Source organism: Dipteris shenzhenensis, chromosome 16 (genome assembly GCF_047967505.1).
Source record: "Dipteris shenzhenensis isolate YYH24624 ecotype China chromosome 16, Dip_SZ_1.0, whole genome shotgun sequence".
Lineage (NCBI taxonomy): Eukaryota > Viridiplantae > Streptophyta > Polypodiopsida > Gleicheniales > Dipteridaceae > Dipteris > Dipteris shenzhenensis.
Genome location: NC_141611.1, coordinates 12,741,627 through 12,760,595, shown reverse-complemented (window position 1 = coordinate 12,760,595; position 18,969 = coordinate 12,741,627). Strand labels below are relative to the sequence as shown.

The window sequence follows — 18,969 nt, the reverse complement described above, 5'->3', positions numbered from 1 at the left end:
CTCTACTCAAGCGTGCCTGCATCGCGGATCTCATAGTGAAGCTGGGTCCGAAGAAGATAACCCCAAGATAAGTGCATGATGAAACTATCTCACCAAATGACCCCTCAAATGTGAACTGCTCCTGACGCATGATGGCTCGAGATGTATTGAAGATCATGACCTTGGTTTTACCCTGGTTGACCTTCAAATCATGAGACTCACAAAAGGACTGTAGTGCATCTAGGTGTCTTTGAAGCCCCTCTGCTGAGAAAGACAAGAGAGCCACGTCATTTGCGTAGAGAAATATCTAGATCAGCGTGCCCGCAAGAGAGCAACCTACACACCCCTGTGTCTGCATCACTGTCTCAAGCTCGTCAATGTAGAGACCAAACAAGATAGGCGACAAAGGACACCCTTGTTTGACCCCAATGGTACTCATGATCTCGTTTGTCCACCCCGATCCTGCTCGAACTCTACCTCAAACTCTCTCATAAAGTGCCATGACAGCCCAAACGATCTTCTGGTCACAACCCAAGTCCTGTAGTGTTGGGAAGGTCACCTCCCCATCTGTAAGCCCCCATATGAGGAGAGCATGGGGGGGGTGAACCTAAGCACAAAAGCATGGCACCCAAGTGCTAGTGAAGGGCCTGACACAGGCATCTCAAGGCGCCTTCATGGCAGGATGCAATCACGGAATAAGCGACCCGGATGGCAAGGATTGCAGGCAAGATCTCGACCTGCAGCAAGCCCTGGACAAGGCGCAATGACAGCAGCAGGAACAGCAGTGCTTTGGGGCCTGGAAAGAAACCTGGCAGGCCAGCACAGCAGGCTGGAACAGGCCTCACATGGAGGCAGACAGTGGCGCAGGGCCACGTGGCAAGGCGGGGGAGCAAAGGCTGGGCTGGACCCTGTATTTATAGGGCATCTGCCCTTGAAAGGTGCACCAAGGGCCCTTGTAATGAGAGCCCCAAAAGGGCAGCCCACAGTCCCATAAATGGGGAGCTGCGGGGTCGGTTTTGGTCGGCCAGGGGCAGGGGACTGAACCGACCAGCAGTCGGCCCTTTCTAGGGCTGCTGGGTCGGTTGGCTGGCCAGGCTCTTGGGTATATATAGAGGTCATTCAGGCCTCATTTCATCATCATCTGGAGCAGCAATTCCACCAGCAGAAGGAGCAGCAGCAGGGCTACCTTTGGGCCTACAGTCAGAAGGAGAAAGAAGTACCTTGTGCTGCAGACCTAGCTTGCAAGAGGTTGCCCATCTAGGCTGGTTTCCAGACAGCAAGGTGGAGAGGATCATTCTAGACGGAAAGTCTACTCACGCTCGAGGTGGAGCACGCGGACTCGAGTCTAGAGATAGCCAGCAGATAGGAGGAGGACTTTGTGGTAAGATCAGAGGACCACACCATTGGTGGGACTCTGGATCTATCTCTCTTGTATTGTGTCCATAATTTTGGACGGAAATATATATTTTGGTGGTTTCTCTATCTGGTTGGTCCATTGTCTATTGATGAGTCTGCACACCTATTGTATGCACATAAGTAAAGAAGTCTGTGATTCCACAACCACACCGCACACTGTGTGAGCTCCTGGGCATTACTATAAGTCTTCCGCTGCGTGTACCCTCTGTTGGGTATTTTCTAACATGTAGGCGCTGTATGAGGTGGGCTCTCGGAACCGTGTCAAATGCCTTGCGAAAATCCACAAAGTAACAATAAACGCTTTGCTTCCGTGACCTCGCCTCCTTGATGATACATCTAAGCGTGAGAATGTGGTCCATGGTTCCATGATCACGCCAGAATCCAACCTGTCCTGTTGCTCTAAGTCCTCGACACTCTGCAAGTCTGCTAACCTCGGAGTCAAGTACTGATGCATAAATCTTGGACATGACATATCAAATCATAATGGTCCTGTAGTTCTCCGGGCTCATGGAATCCCCTACCTTGCGGATGGGTGAGATAGTGTTAATGGTCCAAGTGTGTGGAAACTCCAAACAAAAAGCTTTATTAAAAAGATTTGCTAAGATGAAGGCCAGGAGGTTAATCCCATATGCAATGAACTCAGTGCATAGCCCCTCATGATCCTTCGCTTGGCCATTACGAAGTTTCATTACGGCATCCTTTACCCCTCCTCTAGTGAAAAGGGTGCAAGATGTGGGGTGAGGCATGTGTGAGAGATTAGGGACTGGCTGATTTGGGATGTCATAAAGTGTGCGTGCATAATCAAACCAAATCTGAGTGTCAGTGAGTGGCGGAGGGGACTGTCCTTCTAGAAATCTCCGTCAGAAGTCCTTAGAGTTGTTACTAAACAAAATGTTCAGTAGCTTCTCCTCATTCCGATGAACAAAGTCTAGTTTCTTCCTCTGTACCAATCTATGGTATCCGTGTAGCATATCTGATGCGCTCAGAAGACTATTTTGGTTTCGAATCTAAGTTGATGGCATAAAGCCTTACACTCATCATCGTACCAACTATTACAGGGTACGGTTTCAAGGGGTGGTAGGCGGGTGGAGCGGGTGGTGTGGAAGAAAGTGTGAATGGCGACCTCGTGTAGTGAGCGGGTGACAAGGGCAGCACGATCCTCTAAAAGAGGTATGAAGTCAATATAAGCGAGAAGTATGTACAAACGGCTAGAGTAAGAAGGTGAGTGATCCCGATCAAAGCGTATATCGTGGTAGGTGGAGTAAGCACTGAGTAGGGTGGAAGGTGCTATGCAAAGGGAGGTGGAGATGCTAAAGAAAAGTATGTATGATCATTCCCTGGGGAGAGGTGTGCTACAGTGAAGTCAGTAATGCGAGATGTGAAGACGGGGGATCCCATGATGTAATCAACACTGGTGCCCCCTCCCATGTGGAAAGCATGTGAAACCACCTAAAGCGGGCCATCTATCAAGACCATTATAGATAATGAGATCATGTATCCTGCTGGGTCTAATAGGGCCTACCCATAAGATGAGAATGGACCTCACCTGTCAGAAGAAACCCGTAGCATACCTGCCTCCTCAAGGTCAATATCTGACAGTAGAGTGGAATCATCTCTGAAGTCAAGAAGTGGTACCTGACGGGCCCTTGTCCTCGCGTTGAAGTCCCCCACTAGGAGGACTTCTCCGCGGCTAGAGAAGTCAACGATGGACTGATAAAGAGCAGCAAATGGGAATGTCTCATCTTTGTGTTGCAATGTACCAAACCCAAGCACAAGGTTAAGGAAGAATGTAAGGATCATTGGGGAATAAGCTATGAGAATGGGATATTGTAGTTGGATCTATCACCTCGGATATCTCTCGCAAAGTGGGAGGTCTCAAGGGAAGAGTAGCAAACTACGACAAACAGATCCCGACTGTCCATGTGTTGAATCCGAATCCAAAGAAATCTAGAATGTGTATCTCTCTGCTCTACTGAAATGATCCCCCGAAGTGTAAATCTGAAAAGGACTGCAACTCCACCTAAACCTCGAACTCCTCCTGTACCCCTCGTCTCATCTCTGTAGGCAGACTCCCATGTATATCCGCTGACTATTGGAAGAGGGCGCTCTGGACTCTGATGTGTCTCTGTATAAAAGACTATGTCATGGCCTGTATAGGATTACAAGAAGTTCCCTGGTTCTGACCATAAGGTACCATTACAATTCCAAATGGTGCACGACAGGGTCTCGAATATCTGAGTCTCATAGACCCCGCTTTCCTATGTAGGAGAGGGGCAGGTGTCCTACAGGGGCCTGTAAGAAGTCGTCCCTCTCGTACCACTACCCACGTCTCCTCCTTCCAGGCCTGATCCCGCTACTGCAACAAAGAACACCTCTCCTCAACCTGTAGAGGTGTGAGGTCCTCATCTATAGAGATCGCTGGCTGATCTCGAAGGACTGACATGCGTCGTAGAGCTGAAAGTCATGTCTGAGTGTCATGGAACCCTATGCTCAGCTACACCCCAGGTAGCGGCCACGAACGCAATCGCATCTACCATCGGTGTAGCCTCAGTGCATGGGATCCCGCGTACTCTAATGTTGAGAGCCTTACTCACTCTCTGTTGCTGCTCCATGAGGGTAGCCGAAATGGTTACCCTTGCGGGTTCTCGTTTGGCGACGTCAACCCATCTCAAAGTCTCCTCAATAGCAGATTGCATGCTCGCAATCTGTGCCTCAACCACCGGGGTACTCCCTGAGACAGTGTGTATGGTTGTGACCTGCTGTCGGAGTTGCATGATATCCTATCTGAGTGCTTGAATAAGACCCGCATGCTCCCGAATGGCCCTAGCCTGCTCCTGTATGATGCGGCTCTCCTCCTGGATGAAGCGGACCTACTCCCATGCGAAGCAAGTCAGCTCCATCTCACGCTCACAAAAACTATGTATCTCCATGAGCAAGGTCTCACAGGCCTCTAGTGTATCAGCCCACCCATGTCCATGCTGAAACTGTGATGACTATGGCATGAAAGTGTGGGACTGAGTCTGGAAACTCGACGGTGACTAGGTGAACTAGGTGAGGAACGGAGATGACAATGGAATGGATGAGGCAGTCCCAACGGGGCGTGGGAGCGTGAGCTGACTGAGAGGGAGAGGGGAGAGTGAAGCGTAATGCGGAATAGTGTATGACACCTCCGAAGTAGGGGTCATAAGCGGTGCGAGAGCTGTAACAGAAGAGGAGGGGAAGGGAACAACAACCGGCGCCATGGGCATGAGTATGTCACTGATCGTAGATGTAGAGGGAGCTAAGACTGGAACTGGAGCTGGGCCTGAAGTCGAAGTAGAGATAGAGAGAGAGAAAGCTGAGGCTGGAGCTAAAACTAAAACTGAAACTGTAGCGAGAGCTAAGGTCGAGGTAGAGATAGAGGCTGAAGAAGCTAAGGCGGGTCTTGCCTCTACTTTGCTGTCTACCCCGAGTCCACTTCGGTTCTAACGTATGTTCACATCCTCTAGTTTCAATTGTGTTGATTGCTTTTTTTTGTTGTTGTTGTCGTCTTTCTTGGCGATGTCCCCCCATTTCTCTTGGACTATTCTTTTCTTCTTCTTTTTTTTGTGCAGATCTTAGTGTCTGACTAGGAGCGGGAGCACCGGCTCCCCTCCCATAATGGGAGACACGCCCAGTGCGAGGTGGTGGCAAGGCGGGGTGGAAGCCTGGGGTGGAGAAGCAGCCAAGAGGTGGAGAAGGAGAGGCTAAGGTGGCGAGATTTTTTTTTTTTTTTTTTTAAAAAGGGTGGCAAAGGAGAAGCTAAGGTGGCAAGCAGCAAGGGGCTGAAGCGGGAGTGGGAGGAGCAGAGAGAGGGGTGGCTAGGTAGGCTGAGCATAGGGAGAGGCTCAGTGTAGGGAGCGTAGGGGGCGTAGGGGTAGGCTGAGCGTAGGGGGCGTAGGGGTAGGCTGAGCGTAGGGGACGTAGGTTGAGAGGGGTAGGCTGAGCGTAGGGGTAGGCTGAGCGGGGTGCATAGAGCGTAGGCTGAGCGGGGTATGAGCATAGGCTAAGCGTAGGGAGGGGGTGGCTAGGTAGGCTGGGCGTAGGGAGCACAGGGAGCGTAAGGAGAGGCTAAGCGTAGGGCGTAGGGAGCATTGATTGCATAGGGTGTAGAGTGTAGGGAGAGGCTGAGCGTAGGGAGTGGGAGAGGCTGAGCGTAGGGAGAGGCAGCGCGGAGAAGAGAGAGAGAGAGAGAGGACTGCACAGGAACTCGGAAAAGCCTCTACTACTAGCAAAAAACCCTGCAAGAGTCGACAACCGATTGGGTTCCTGTACCCACTAAGGGCCCCCTCCCCCAATCAGGAGAGAATTTGCTTTATACCTGGAGAACTGAGAAATACAAAGAACACTCTTCGAGAGAGCACAAAAAACGCGCTTCTGAAGAGCTCACTGTGCACACGTATAGCAAACCCAAAGACCTGAGAGGCAACGCTGACCAATACCAAGACCTTGATGCTGTCCACACTGACGATGTAGGACGCTTCTACAAGGCAAGGGAGAGGCTTGTGTTGTACAATGGAATGCAGGGTTACTACGTGAGAGAGAGTGAAAGCTAGGAGTGATAGATCCTATAAGAGAGCTGAGAGATTACTGAAATAAAGAGCTGAGAATGAGCTGTGTAAAACTGTAAAAGATAACTGAAAAGAGCTGCTAAAACAGACCCCAAACCTTACTCCGTTCGCTGTCCTGACTCCCCGTCTTATGTGCTGCGTAACCCGTTCCTGAACTGATGCCAAGGGCTGAGGCTGATCAGAGGCCACTGGGGGTGAGTGTTAGGCTGTTCAAAGGGGGCTGAGGAGGAGCTGTAGGAGGCTGAAGTGTTGGGAGAACTGAATGAGGAAAGAGGGCCTAGAGGCCCCCTATTTAGAGGGCTTTTGGGGCTGGCTGGCTGGTCCCTAGGCCCCATAAAGGCAGCCCTAGGCCCCATAAATGGCAGCCTAGGGAGGAGCCTATAAAGGCAGCCCTTCCCCTGCCATTCTCTTCACTTGTTCCAGCCCTGAGGGGGCCTAGAAGGGCTCCTATCCTAGGCTGGACCTAAATCTAAGATAGAAACACTACCCTACGGTTCTCCAGTGGGTCCTAGTGGCAAGGACTGATCTTCTGACTTGACCTAAGGCTGAGAGACTGACTTACGTAGCTTGTGCCTGACTGTCCCTAGACAAGGGCTCACAAACACATCATACGACAAAAACTCCTATTAGGGAACTATTATGCACTTGTCGATGTAGCCAGTGTGTCACTTTGCACCCAAGTGCAGGGGTGCATGTGACACCTCTGCTTCTAAAAGAAGAAAGATCTACTACTGCTACTCAGAAAGAGAATTCACAAATTATCTGCAACTTTCAAAGGCTTTTGTCTACAAAAACAGATGTTATTAATGGTTTTAGGCATGTAAAGCAAAAATAGGAGAGCACAAGCACATGAAGCCTGCATAGAATTGGAGGCATGACAGGCTGCTGTGGGCAGATCTGAACATCCACTAAACCTGTCATACAGTCAGCATACAGGCTAACATGTGGAAAGCATAAGCATGTGATGGCATGGCTGTTTATAAGGCAGCATGGAAGAACACATGGAGCTGGATCACAGGCTGACAAATGGGTAGCAGAAGGGCTGCCATGTGAGCAGCCAGCAGCCGTCGGTGTTTGAAGGAGATGGAGACTGGCTGCTGTATGGGCGGCAGATGCAGTGGAAGAATTGCCAGAAAAGATAACGGAAATGTAGGCCAGCTGGGGCTATGTCTGAACCCAGCAAAGGGGCCACGTACTGGAGTAGTTGGGGCATGTATAGCCCTAAGATTTGGTTGGGCAGATTATAAACCAGTCTGTGGACAGTCGGCAGTCCCACAGACTGTGCAGTCTATGAGATCTGAGCCAAGACGGCCACATCTGAAAGAGGGGAAAGGTGCGAGGGGGGGCAAGCACCGCCCACGCGCACAGACCAGTCCATCCCCTACATAAAGCAGTGGAGGAGCTAGCACTTGCTGAAAGCCACTGAAGCTCCACTGTCAGAGCACACAACCAGAGGAGTGCTAGGCAGTCTTAGGATCAGCGATGGAGTCTTCGAGTAAGCAACCATATGCAGCCATTTGTTGCCCGTGGCAAGATCTCTGTAGGAGCATCAAAGAGTGAAGTTCCAAGCTTTTCAAGAATAAAAATGTGTGCAATGCATGCAGAATTTGAATGACGATTGGCCCTCCAATGGGGAAGAGCGCCCTCGTGAGAATGCAAGGTGGGAGAGAGAAGGTGGATGCATGCAATATGGTAGAGAGAATGCTACAAATGATCACAATGAAGGGGAGTACCCCTTCATCAATGTCCCTTGAGATCACTCAAGTTCCATCTTCCCATTTATACCTACCCTTAGCCTATGACTCTTGCACCTACCATTTAATGCACTCTAATGCACCTGGGACCTAGACACGTGTGCACATCTTTATTACTAATCATTAGCCAATGGTACATAGTTTAGCGGTACTATTTACACTGCTTGATCAATCATAAATACAAACATATAACCGCACCATCAAATCGGCGCCTAACATCAATAACAAGGTTCTCATGACTATTAATTAACTAAATAATCGTTTCTCTTGTCATGACACTCCCTCCTACTTGAATCAGCAAAAGTCCTCTTCTCAATTATTGCTTGTTTCTTCCTCTTACGTGCACTCTCTCTTGTTACTTCTGCAATTGCATCGCCTATAATCTGCGAGTATCTGTGAACAATCTGTAAATAACTCTTCTTCCATCCATTGTGCATCACTAGCTGGCTGGTTTTTAAACTTCAGTAAATACTTCTCTTTATGGTACACAGTCTGTTCCGGCATAAGAACTGCAGTCCCATCTTCAAGTTCAGGTTCTTCTTGATGCTGAGTATCCAAAAACGCAAAAGTATCGCCATGGTATCTCTTCAAATCGCTCACATGAAAGATACTCTTCATACACCAATGGGCTGATAATTTCAACTCATACGCGCTAGATCCTTCTTATGGATAAAGCTGCTGATCTGAAATGGACCATAAAACTTCGGTGCTAACTTGACACCCAATCATCCTCCTTGTAATTAAATTCTTTTCTTTTCTTATTGTCTGCCTTCGATTGTCGAACCTGGGCCTTCTTAATATGTTCTTTTACCTACTCAATTACCTATTACATATCCTTAGCAAACTGGTCAACATGCAAAATTCGCTCCCCCAAGTGTGTTATTGGAGTGGGTAAACATTTTTTATATACCTTTGTAAGACTAGAATAAGTCCAATCATACAAATTTAGAATTTTTGTTGTTCTAAAGATCAAAAATCTACAAAGAAAATAAAAGAGAAAATGAAAGAGAAGAAAAAAGAGGTAAACAAAAACTTTTGTTTACCTCTTAGCAAGACATACTTAGCAAGCAAAGCAACACTTATGTCCTCATCAGTGCCCAAGCATAAGTGTGTTATTGGAGTGGGTAAACATTGCCCATTATGATTTCGATGGGGCTTTGTTGGTGGAAGTATGTACAGTATTATTATAAGCAAACTCTAATATGGGTAAGAATTCTTGCCACCTTCTAGGTTGGTCATGGACATAAAAGTAGTTAAGGTTTGATTAGCATTCTCACTTTGTCCATCTCCTTGAGAATGGAAGGCTGTAGTAAATTTCAGTTTGATTCTGACATTCTCTAATAGGGCTGTCCAAATGTTGCTAATGCAACGAGCATCATTATCAGATACAAAGGATTTTGGTAACTCATGTAACCTAAAGATTTCCCTAATGAATAACCTTGCTATTTTAGGAGCAGACAACTTCTTTTTGCAAGGAATAAAATGAGCCTATTTACTCAGCCTATCTATAACAATGAAAATCTGCTCAAACTGACCAACGTTGGGGAAACCTGACACAGAATCCATTGTAATATGTTCCCACCTTTCAGAGGAAATAGGCAAAGGCTGCAAAAGACGAATAGTCTTACTTGTGTCAGATTTAATGCGTTGACATACATCACATTGTTGAATGAAGGCTGAAACTTCTTTGCGCAGTTTAGGCCAATGGAAGTACCTCTCAATATTATCAAATGGTCCCTCTAATGCCTCTATGTCCAGAATATGGACTCGCATGTAATTCACTCATGACTATATACCGAAATGTTTTGGGTACACATATGGCACGTCCCAACAATAGGTATCCATCCACGATGGAATAGGCCTCTAACTCCCCAACCTCGTTACGCTGAATCTTCCCATAAATTTCAGCGAAGTCCTCATCTAAAGGATAAGCTTCAACCATCGCTCCTAGTGTTTCTCCTTAATCACAAAAATGTAATTAACTTGGGGCTGTCTACTCAAATCATCAGCTACTAAATTCTCCTTTCCTAGCTGATATTCGATATTTGGTTACCCAAAGGATTGAATATATTCAACCCATTTGATTTGTCTTGAAGAAACAATGGGTTGAGAAAACAAGTGCTTGATACTTTGATGGTCAGTTTTAATTTTAAAAGCAAAACCATATAGATAAGAACCATATAGATAATGCTTCCATAACTTCAAAGCATGAATGAATGCCAATAACTCCTCGTACATGATACATATCAATTCAGCCCCTTGAAGCTTTCTACTTTCATAAGCAATGGGATGCCTTCTTGTATCAACATTGCCTCAATCGAGATACCACTCGCATCCGTACATACAACAAAGAACTCTTTGTCCATATCCGGAAGTGTTAACACTAGTGCAGTGACCAACGTTCTCTTAAGCTCCTCAAAAGCTACTTGGTGAACCTCTCCCCACTCATACAAGGAATGCTTCCTCAACACATCTGTTAGTGGAGAAGCAAGACGTGCAAAATTCTTAATGAATCCGCGATAATAACTATACATCCTTAGGAAGGATCTCAACTCGTGTACATTTTTCGGTATTGGCCATTCAATTATGGCCTTGACCTTTTTAGGGTCAACCCGAATTCCCTCAAAGATACAATGTGTCCAGGACAATGTACCCTCTATTCCAACAGGATGATGATGATCATGGGTGGAATTCTTTGTGAGCCCTCAGATGTCGCTTCATGCAGTGACACCCTCAAGGTATGTTTTCAGGGTATGGGATGCCAAGCCTTTCTGCATAGTGGCTCTACCTTCAGTGAGACTTTGATTTCCTAGCTCAAGGGTGATATTGGATTAGCTCTACAGGTGGGCCGTGAGATTAACATCAGATGTCCTGAGGGAAATCAATACACTTCCCTTCAAGTCATGTTCCTATTGCTATACATTTCTAGGTGCTGGAGGCGTAGTTCTGTCTTTAGTGTGTTTTGAGAGAGAAGCCCCCTGATTTAATTAATACAATCAACCCCAAAAATAAAACAGCGCAGAAGGAAAAGAGACTGCATTCTTTCAAAAGCTTGAGTTCCTTTCACGCACCTGCCAGTAAAATCTTAACCAAGCCTCATCCACTTCTTTGCTGCTTTCTTTCCATTTGTCCACAAGCATATGTGCCAAGTCTATTTCCCCATATTCAAGGACCATATAGATATGGACATCATCTCTGATTATGTGAGAACGGTCTACTTTCTCAGAAAATATTCTTTTATTTGAGACCTGCCAAACAGCAAACTTTATTCATTTACTTCAGGGCAATAAATCATTCACACTCATCCCTACGCTCTCCCCCTCCCCCCCCGCCCCCCCGGGCTTTTCTTTTTTACCCTTCTCTTTTTAAAGGAGGAGGGACGGAGGGAAAGATGGGGGAAGGGGGAGGCCATATACCTCATGATCAATCAGTCGAATGATATATGGTTTGCCGGACAGCTTGTTAAGATGTTCGATTTCTTCATAAAACCCATGAGCAGTAGCATAGTCACGGTTCTTTAGATTTATGTGCTTGAGTGCATAAATGGTGCAGTCACGATCTATTACCTTATACACCTCACTGCTTCCACCACTTCCTATTTTTTTCAGCTTTTGATATCTTTTGCCGTTCACCCAGACAAAGTTATCATTTTCTCCCCCTTTTCTTTGCTGCAATTTGCTATCACATCCGATGGCTGCCTTTTTCTCTGACAGATTATTCCGAGAATCCATTGTGGACTTAGTAATACCTGCTTTAGACGTTGGAAGAACGTCTTGAGAACCTTTGTCATACCCCGGTTCCAACTTCCCACCTTCAACCATAGCTTCTTTAACTGGAAGATGCATTTTTTCCTCTGGTATTTGACGTGCCTGAGATTGGGATGACTTTGGAATACTATCAGCTGGGCTGGGGTTAAGTTTGTTGGAAGAGAAGCCATTCCCTCCTGTAAAATGTTCAGTTGTTATAATGGGTGCAGAAGCTGTTCGAACAGTAATGGAGCAGGCAGTAGTGGATGTACCATGAACGAAAGATGGAGGTGGAACATTTTCAGGAGATGATTGAGGGGACCTTGTTTCTCTTACAACCCTGATTTCCCTCTGAGGAGAGGATAGCACAGGACTTGCAACTAATGCACCTGCCAATCCTTTCTTTCCACTCAATTCGACAGCAGGCCCAGCAAGTGAAAATGCACTTCTCTCGTTTTCTGCCAGGTCTCTAGCATCTAAACCTTCTTTGGTATCCAGATAGGAGGATCCGTTGAGATGATTATTTTCTCCCTTCACCCCAGCTTTTTCCGGATTTAAATCCTCACGAGAGTGGCTGTGAGATAATGCAAGGGAGCTCATAGAAGAAGACACGTCTCTGACAGATGCAGACACAGCCTCTACCTGGCTGGCCTCTACAAGGTGTGGGCTTAGATTTCGCACTCCCAAAATACCTGAAGATATAGATGATTTCAAACCGACCTGCATCTGCAATGCGGGATGTTTACCTTCACTTCCTCTAAGTGGACTGAATGCCCCAAGAAGGGTTTGCGAAATGTCCATCGAACTGTTCGTGTTTGATACATCATTTTCTGCGTACTCGATAGATGACGCTGGGCTGAATGATAAGGCCTCCTGCACTGGTCTCATTTGCTCTGCCGCCTTTGGAGATGCTTCGGAGTCCATATACCTGAAGACTTCTGAGCCCGCATTTTTTTCAGGCATGAGCAAAGATGACCCGTATCCGTGGTGGGAAGGCGTTAAAATCTTTTGTTTTTGGAGCCCCTTTATTAGAGAGGCCCCAACTTTCCTGGGAGCATTTTGGAGCTGATTCGATACTCGCAGTCGTCGTTTCTCCACAGAGCCCTGGTCAGATGCCTTCTTGCTGATGTCCCGTCTGCAATAATCATTAGAAGAATGAACGTTTTCTTTTTCCTGAATGCCAATCTGTGCCTTTGACGATTTCCGGCCAAGGTGAACTCTTGAATTAGTCTTCGGTTGGCCTTCCGGGGGCATCCATTCTCGCCCTCCTGAGAGCAATTTGTCGCTGATTTTCCTCTTTTTGGCCTCTACGCAATCCAGTGACGACAACCCCTTCTTTGCATACGCAGTCTGACTTCTGTCGTCGGGCCCGTTTATACTTGGTTGAGAAAACGCTTTCGAGACGCTGGGCGAATCCTTCTTACTCTGTGAGTCCTTATTATTCTGTGAGTCGTCAAAAGGGGTGATGCCTTCCTTGTGATCGACAAGCAGAACTCGCCGTGGCAATCCTGGAAGTTGAGCAAGCAATGCATTTCAATTACATCCGGTCACCTCTCACACCATTTCTTCCTCTCTGTTACTCGCCCTCCCCTCCCCTCTCTCTCGCGCTCTCTCTCTCCCTCTCTCCCTCTCCCTCTCCATCTCCATCTCCCTCTCCCTCTTCCTTCCCTCTCCCTCCCTCAAAGTAACCGGGTACAATCAATCTCGTGTAGCAATCTTTACCTACACAAGCGACCTTGTTGTAGCGAGGAATGTTGACCGAATGGATCTTAAACTTGATCGCTCCGTTCGTGGATCTCTCCGGCGCCCGCTGATCCGAAACCGAAGCCATCTCCTCAACATGGTGAGCTGAGATCGAAATCAGGCAGAGGGGTGGTGAGGACAGGGGGTTTGACGGCAAAGAAAGGGCGAGAATATAGGCACAGCATGGAGGACGCCATAGCCATGTGTTTGAAAGGGAGATAAAGTTAATGATTAGTACATACTTAATCAGCAAATCAGCAATTAACAAGGCCTTGGACTCGGGGGAGCCCTACTCGGAAGATTTATTTGCAGCCCCATGGAATTCGACAGCTGGCTCAGCGGGGCTCCCCGGGAGTCAAATGCCAGCCCACAGAGCTTGAAATCTCGGATTCCAGCCCAGCATTGGACTCCTGGGAAGAAAGATCCTCTCCCATTGGTGGACAAGTGGATAGTGCAGGCTGTGCAGCCCATGCAACCATCCTCCATAACTAGAAAGCATCGGGATGGATTTTCCCCAAGCCATTGGATCTTAATGTGCATCCAACGGTGCCTAAAGGCAAAACTCTAAATGTCTTGACAAGTGGTGCAACGCGATCACCTTGCAGACTCCATCAATCTCGGCCATTTGATCCCAAATTCTTCAACGACACGTATGAACCGCCTATTCTCCACCGTAGATTGAGATCACTTGATCCAACGTTGCATGGATTGCACCTTTTGATAATTAGATCTATTCTTACATCCAGTGACCACTCCTCGTAGCACACGCTACTTGCTTATTAGTACATGTGTAACGACCGTCATCCACGACATTGACCATGTTGCCAAAACCGCATGCCACATCATTGCGACATGTCCACCACGTCCCCTCAACCGTCAACCCTTGCCGACCGATTGTCGCCGATTTTCGGTTTCCTCCCAATAATCGACTCTGGGAGCCAATGTTTATATCTTCCTTAGAGCGCCTCCCTGCGCCAACGCTGGCGCTAGGGAGGGGCGTAGTTTTGGCAACATGGTCAATGTCGTGGATGGTGGTTGTTACACATGTATCGTAAGCAAGTGGCGTGTGCTACGAGGAGTGGCCACTAGATGTAAGATTAGATCTAATTATCGTTGGATCAAGTGATCTCAATCTACGGTGGAGAATAGGCGGTTCATACATGCTGTTGATGAATTTGGGATCAAATGGCCGAGATTGATGGAGTCTGCAAGTTGATCGCGTTGCACCACTTGTCAAGACATTCAGAGTTTTGCCTTTAGGCACCGTTGGATGCACATTAAGATCCAATGGCTTGAACCGAGCGTTGCTCGTGAGGCGTTGATTAAAATTTGATCTAATGGCATTGGTTCAGTACCCTCCAACAAACTATTAACCGTTGGTTTTCGTGCAATTCTAGTAATCTAGCCGGTTACTTTCTACGCCACCTATTACCATTATGAAGGTTCTCGGCAAAAGACCATTTCATTGCCAGAAGGCCCACCGATGTGGTTCCCACGTAATGGAATGCGTGGGCAAGTGAATGTTTGATGGAGCCAACAGTGCTGCTTTGAATCCTACATTTTTCCTTGGATACTTTGTGCCTCTGGGATACTCCTTCCCTCAATCTGCGCACCTCAACCTCGAGCAAGGCATCCCACCAATGTAAGTTTCTAGTGTAAGTTATAGGCCCCTAGATGCAAACATCCTTCCTCATCACCTCAAGCTCCAACACTGCTCCTTCTCGTCTCCCTCCTTCCATTCTTTGTTGAGACCTTCCCCTCCACACCTCTTCTGCTACACCTACAACTAAACAACATGTCCCTACGCTTGACACCTCTCCCTATTCTGTCCATTCTCTCCTACTTCCGTCCATCCTCTCCCTACCTCCGTCCATCCTCTTCATGGCGCTTTTACCTCCACCATAATGCAGACTATACCTCCCCCATTTCATCTCTGTGGTGTGCCGTCCTCTCTCTTCATGGCGGATATGACGACACGGTGACTCTTTTGGAGGCATTTCCATGCCTTGCCACCTATAATCAACATGGGCCTCTTCATTCTCCTTAGCAGGCTCTGTGTTTGTGTGTGTCTGAGCAAGGAGTCCCTTTTCGATCTGAATGAGTCGTGAAGTCAAGAAGACTTTGGGAGGAGGTCATTTACAACACCCAGTTCCAATATTTTCCTCATATTTTCCCACCCACCATCTGGACAGCTTGACGAGGTTGCTTTGAGCACACACTTCCGGTGTGCATCTCCTCCATGATTTGAGCGTCTGTGTGGGTCTCCTCTGCTAGCTAAGCATCGATCAACGCCTTTGTCGCAAGCAATACACACACCCTTGGCTGCTGTCACAAATCTACCCAATGATGGTTCAAAGGCAATCTCTGCGACCCTCCTTTGTCACAATTTGCTTTCTGAGAATGATGTGAGGTTTTCAATGCAACAAGTTTGGTGTAAGTCACCAATATGTGTTTCTCGTGAGATCAGATAGGAGTTGTCTTTGGGATCCAAAAGCAAAGAAAATCATACGAAGCCATGATGTGGTCTTCAATGAGAAGAAGATGCATAAGACACCCATGAGGGATGTGGAAATGAGGAGAATCACTTTCCAGGATGTGAATCCACCCACATATGTTGATAGACAGCAAGCTGTCCATGCACCGAATATGCAAGAAATGGTGCCACTAGGTACTCCCACAGGTACACAATCAAGGGCAGATGATGCAGGATGTGAATCCACCCGCATATGTTGATAGACAGCAAGCTGTCCATGCACCAAATATGCAAGAAATGGTGCCACCAGGTACTCCCACAGGTACACAATCAAGAGCAGATGATGGATCACATATTGTGGCAATGATGAGCCAAATGTGGCTGATATATACAGGCAGGACAGCAAGCTGAAATGCCCTTGAGAAGAACATCTAAAGTATCTAGACCGCCTAAGAGATTTGTTCCAGGGGTAGACTATGTGATGCTTACTAATTGCGGGGAGCCTTCTTGCTACAGAGAGGCTATGATGCATGAGGATCAGCGCAAGTGGGAGTATGCTATGCAATCAGAGATGAGTTCACTCATAAAGAATAAGACTTGGGACTTGGTTTCTTTGCCACATGGAAAGAAAGCATTGCCATGTAAATGGGTCTACAAGATGAAGGTCACAAGTGACGATGTGCCTAAGTACAAGGCTTGTTTGGTTGCTAAAGGGTTCAAGCAAGAGAAGGGTGTGGACTTTGATGAGATGTTCTCTCCGGTTGTGAAGATGACCATACTTAGATGTGTACTTGGACTTATGGCAATAGAGGATATGGAGCTTATGCAGATGGATGTCAAGACAGCTTTCTTACATGGGGATTTGCATGAGGAAATTTACATGATACAGCTGAAAGGCTTTGAAGAAAAGGGCAAAGAGCATTTGGTTTGCAAGCTAAAAAAGAGTCTCTATGGCCTTAAGCAAGTGCCTAGCGAATGGTATCACAAGTTTGATGCTTTCATTCAGTCCCAGGGTTTTAAAAGAAGTGAGATTGTGATCACTGCCTCTACACTAAAAGGGCTCAGGATAATAGCTTGATACTCCTGACACTTTATGTGGATGATATGTTATTAGCTAGCAAGAACACTTATGAGCTTGATGCATTAAAGGCCAAGTTGCATGAGGCCTTTGACATGAAAGATTTGGGACCTACAGGTCATATTCTTGGTATGCGCATCACGCGTGACCAGAGTAGGAAACTCCTTTGGCTTTCACAGAAGGAGTATGTTATAAAAGTGTTGTAGCATTTCAATATGGAGGGGGGGAAGGCAGTAAGTACTCCATTGCCTCCATATGTGAAACTGAGTTAGGAAGATAGTCCCAAATTAGATGAGGAGAGGGCCATGATGGCCAAGGTTCCGTATGCATCAGCGGTTGGGAGTCTTATGTATGCTATGATAGCTACTAGACCGAACATTGCATTTGCAGCGGGAGTTGTTAGTTGGTATATGGCTAATCCAGGAAAGAGGCATTTGGAGGCAGTTAAGTGCATCATGAGGTACATGAAGGGTACCAAGGAGGTGTGTATCTGCTTTGGCAAAGGAGAGATGCGTGTATATGGGTACACAGATGAAGGGCATGTGGATAGCAGGAGAACTGGTTATGTGTTCACCTTTGCAGGTGTTGCAGGTGTCATGGATGTCTCATGCACAGAAGTGCATTGATTTGTCTACCACAGAGGCCGAGTATGTTGCAGCCATAGACGGTTGCAAGGAGGCTATATGGCTTGATCGGCGAGTGAGAGATTTGGGGATTCATACAGGTGTACCGACATTGCATAGTGATTCCATGAGTGTTATTCAGCCAGCACGGAATCTGGTCTTTTATGCAAAGACCAAACACATTGAGGTCAGGTACCATTTTATCAGGAAGGTACTTGAGCTTGTCAAGGTTCATACAGATGATAACCCTGCAGATATGCTGACAAAGAGTCTACCCAGTTAGCGTTTGAGTATTATTGTGTATTGATGGGCATTGGATAGTATGCTCATTGGTTGTTCTCCCTGGCCTTTAAGTGGGAGGTTGTGGGGGTTAAAGGCCACTGTACCTTAACCCTGGTTATGTACAATACTCAAACACACATATATATATGGATGAAATAGAAGATTAGGGTGTTCTATACCCACCAAAACTTGTGTTTCTCAAGCTCCCTCTCTCCCTCTCAGCTTCCGTTGTGTCCTCACATTGTGTGAGTCCTTCTTCTTATGTGAGTCGTCAAAAAGGGTAATGCTTTCCTTGTGATCGACAAGCGGGACTCACCATGGCAACCCTGGAAGTTAAGCAAGCAATGCATTTCAATTACATCCTGTCACCGCCCGCACCATTTATTCCTCTCTATTACTCCCCCTCCCCTCCCCTCCCCTCTCTCTCACTCTCTCGCTCTCCCTCTCCCTCCCTCAAAAGCAACCAACTACAATCAATCCTTTGTGTAACAATCTTTACCTACACAAGCCACCTTGTTGTAGTGAGGAAGGTTGATCGAATGGATCTTAAACTTGATCGCCTCATTCGTGCATCGCTCCGGTGCCTGAGGGGCACACTGATTCGAAAGCAAAGCCATCTTCTCAACATCTTGAGCTGAGATCCAAATCAGGCAGAGGGGTGGTGAGGATTGGGGTTCTCGACGACAAAGAAAGGGCGAGGATGTAGGCACAGCATGAAGGGCACCATAGCCATTACCATAGCTGCAGCCATAACCGTGAGACTTAGACAGGTGTTGGCGTGCACCTGTGTTTGAAAGCAAGTGAACAGCTAGTACATACATAATCATCAAAATCAAGAATTCAGGAGTACAAAATCATCGGCTCCCAAAGCTGATTCTCGAGAGGAAACTGGGAAACCGGCAGGGTTTTACCAATTTTCAACTAGACCTAATTACTGGCCATCATCAATGGTTGAGGGGAGGGGACATTACCATGACATGGCACACAATTTTGGAGATGTGGCATGGTACCATTGGTTTGTCGATGGTGGTCGATGTCGTGAATGGCGATTGCTACACATGTACCATGGCAAGTGGTGTGTGCTATGGGGGGCATCAGACGCGATTGGATCTAAGATTACATCTAATGGTTACGAAAAGGCACAATTGATGCACATTTGGGAACAAGTGGTCTCAATCTACAATGGAGAATAGGCGATTCATGCATGCCGTTGATGAATTTGGGATGAGAGGGCTGAGATTGACGGAGTCTACAAGTTGATTGCATTGCACCACATGTCAGGACAT

The 18,969-nt window shown here is 46.9% G+C and overlaps 1 protein-coding gene across 1 annotated transcript in view; it reads right to left on the bottom strand.

Annotated features, from left to right (window-relative positions):
* LOC147892567 (uncharacterized) overlaps window positions 1-13,528 on the bottom strand; it is a 30,046-nt gene extending 16,518 nt beyond the window's left edge. The window contains exons 1-3 of the mRNA XM_087387728.1: window positions 13,207-13,528; window positions 11,155-12,992; window positions 10,810-10,986 (exon numbers count right to left, since the gene is read on the bottom strand). Of these exons, the coding sequence (XP_087243854.1) occupies window positions 10,810-10,986; window positions 11,155-12,992; window positions 13,207-13,315 (2,124 nt within the window). The 5' untranslated portion in view covers window positions 13,316-13,528. The remainder of the gene's footprint in view (window positions 1-10,809; window positions 10,987-11,154; window positions 12,993-13,206) is intronic.
* Between the last annotated feature and the right edge of the window lie 5,441 nt (window positions 13,529-18,969).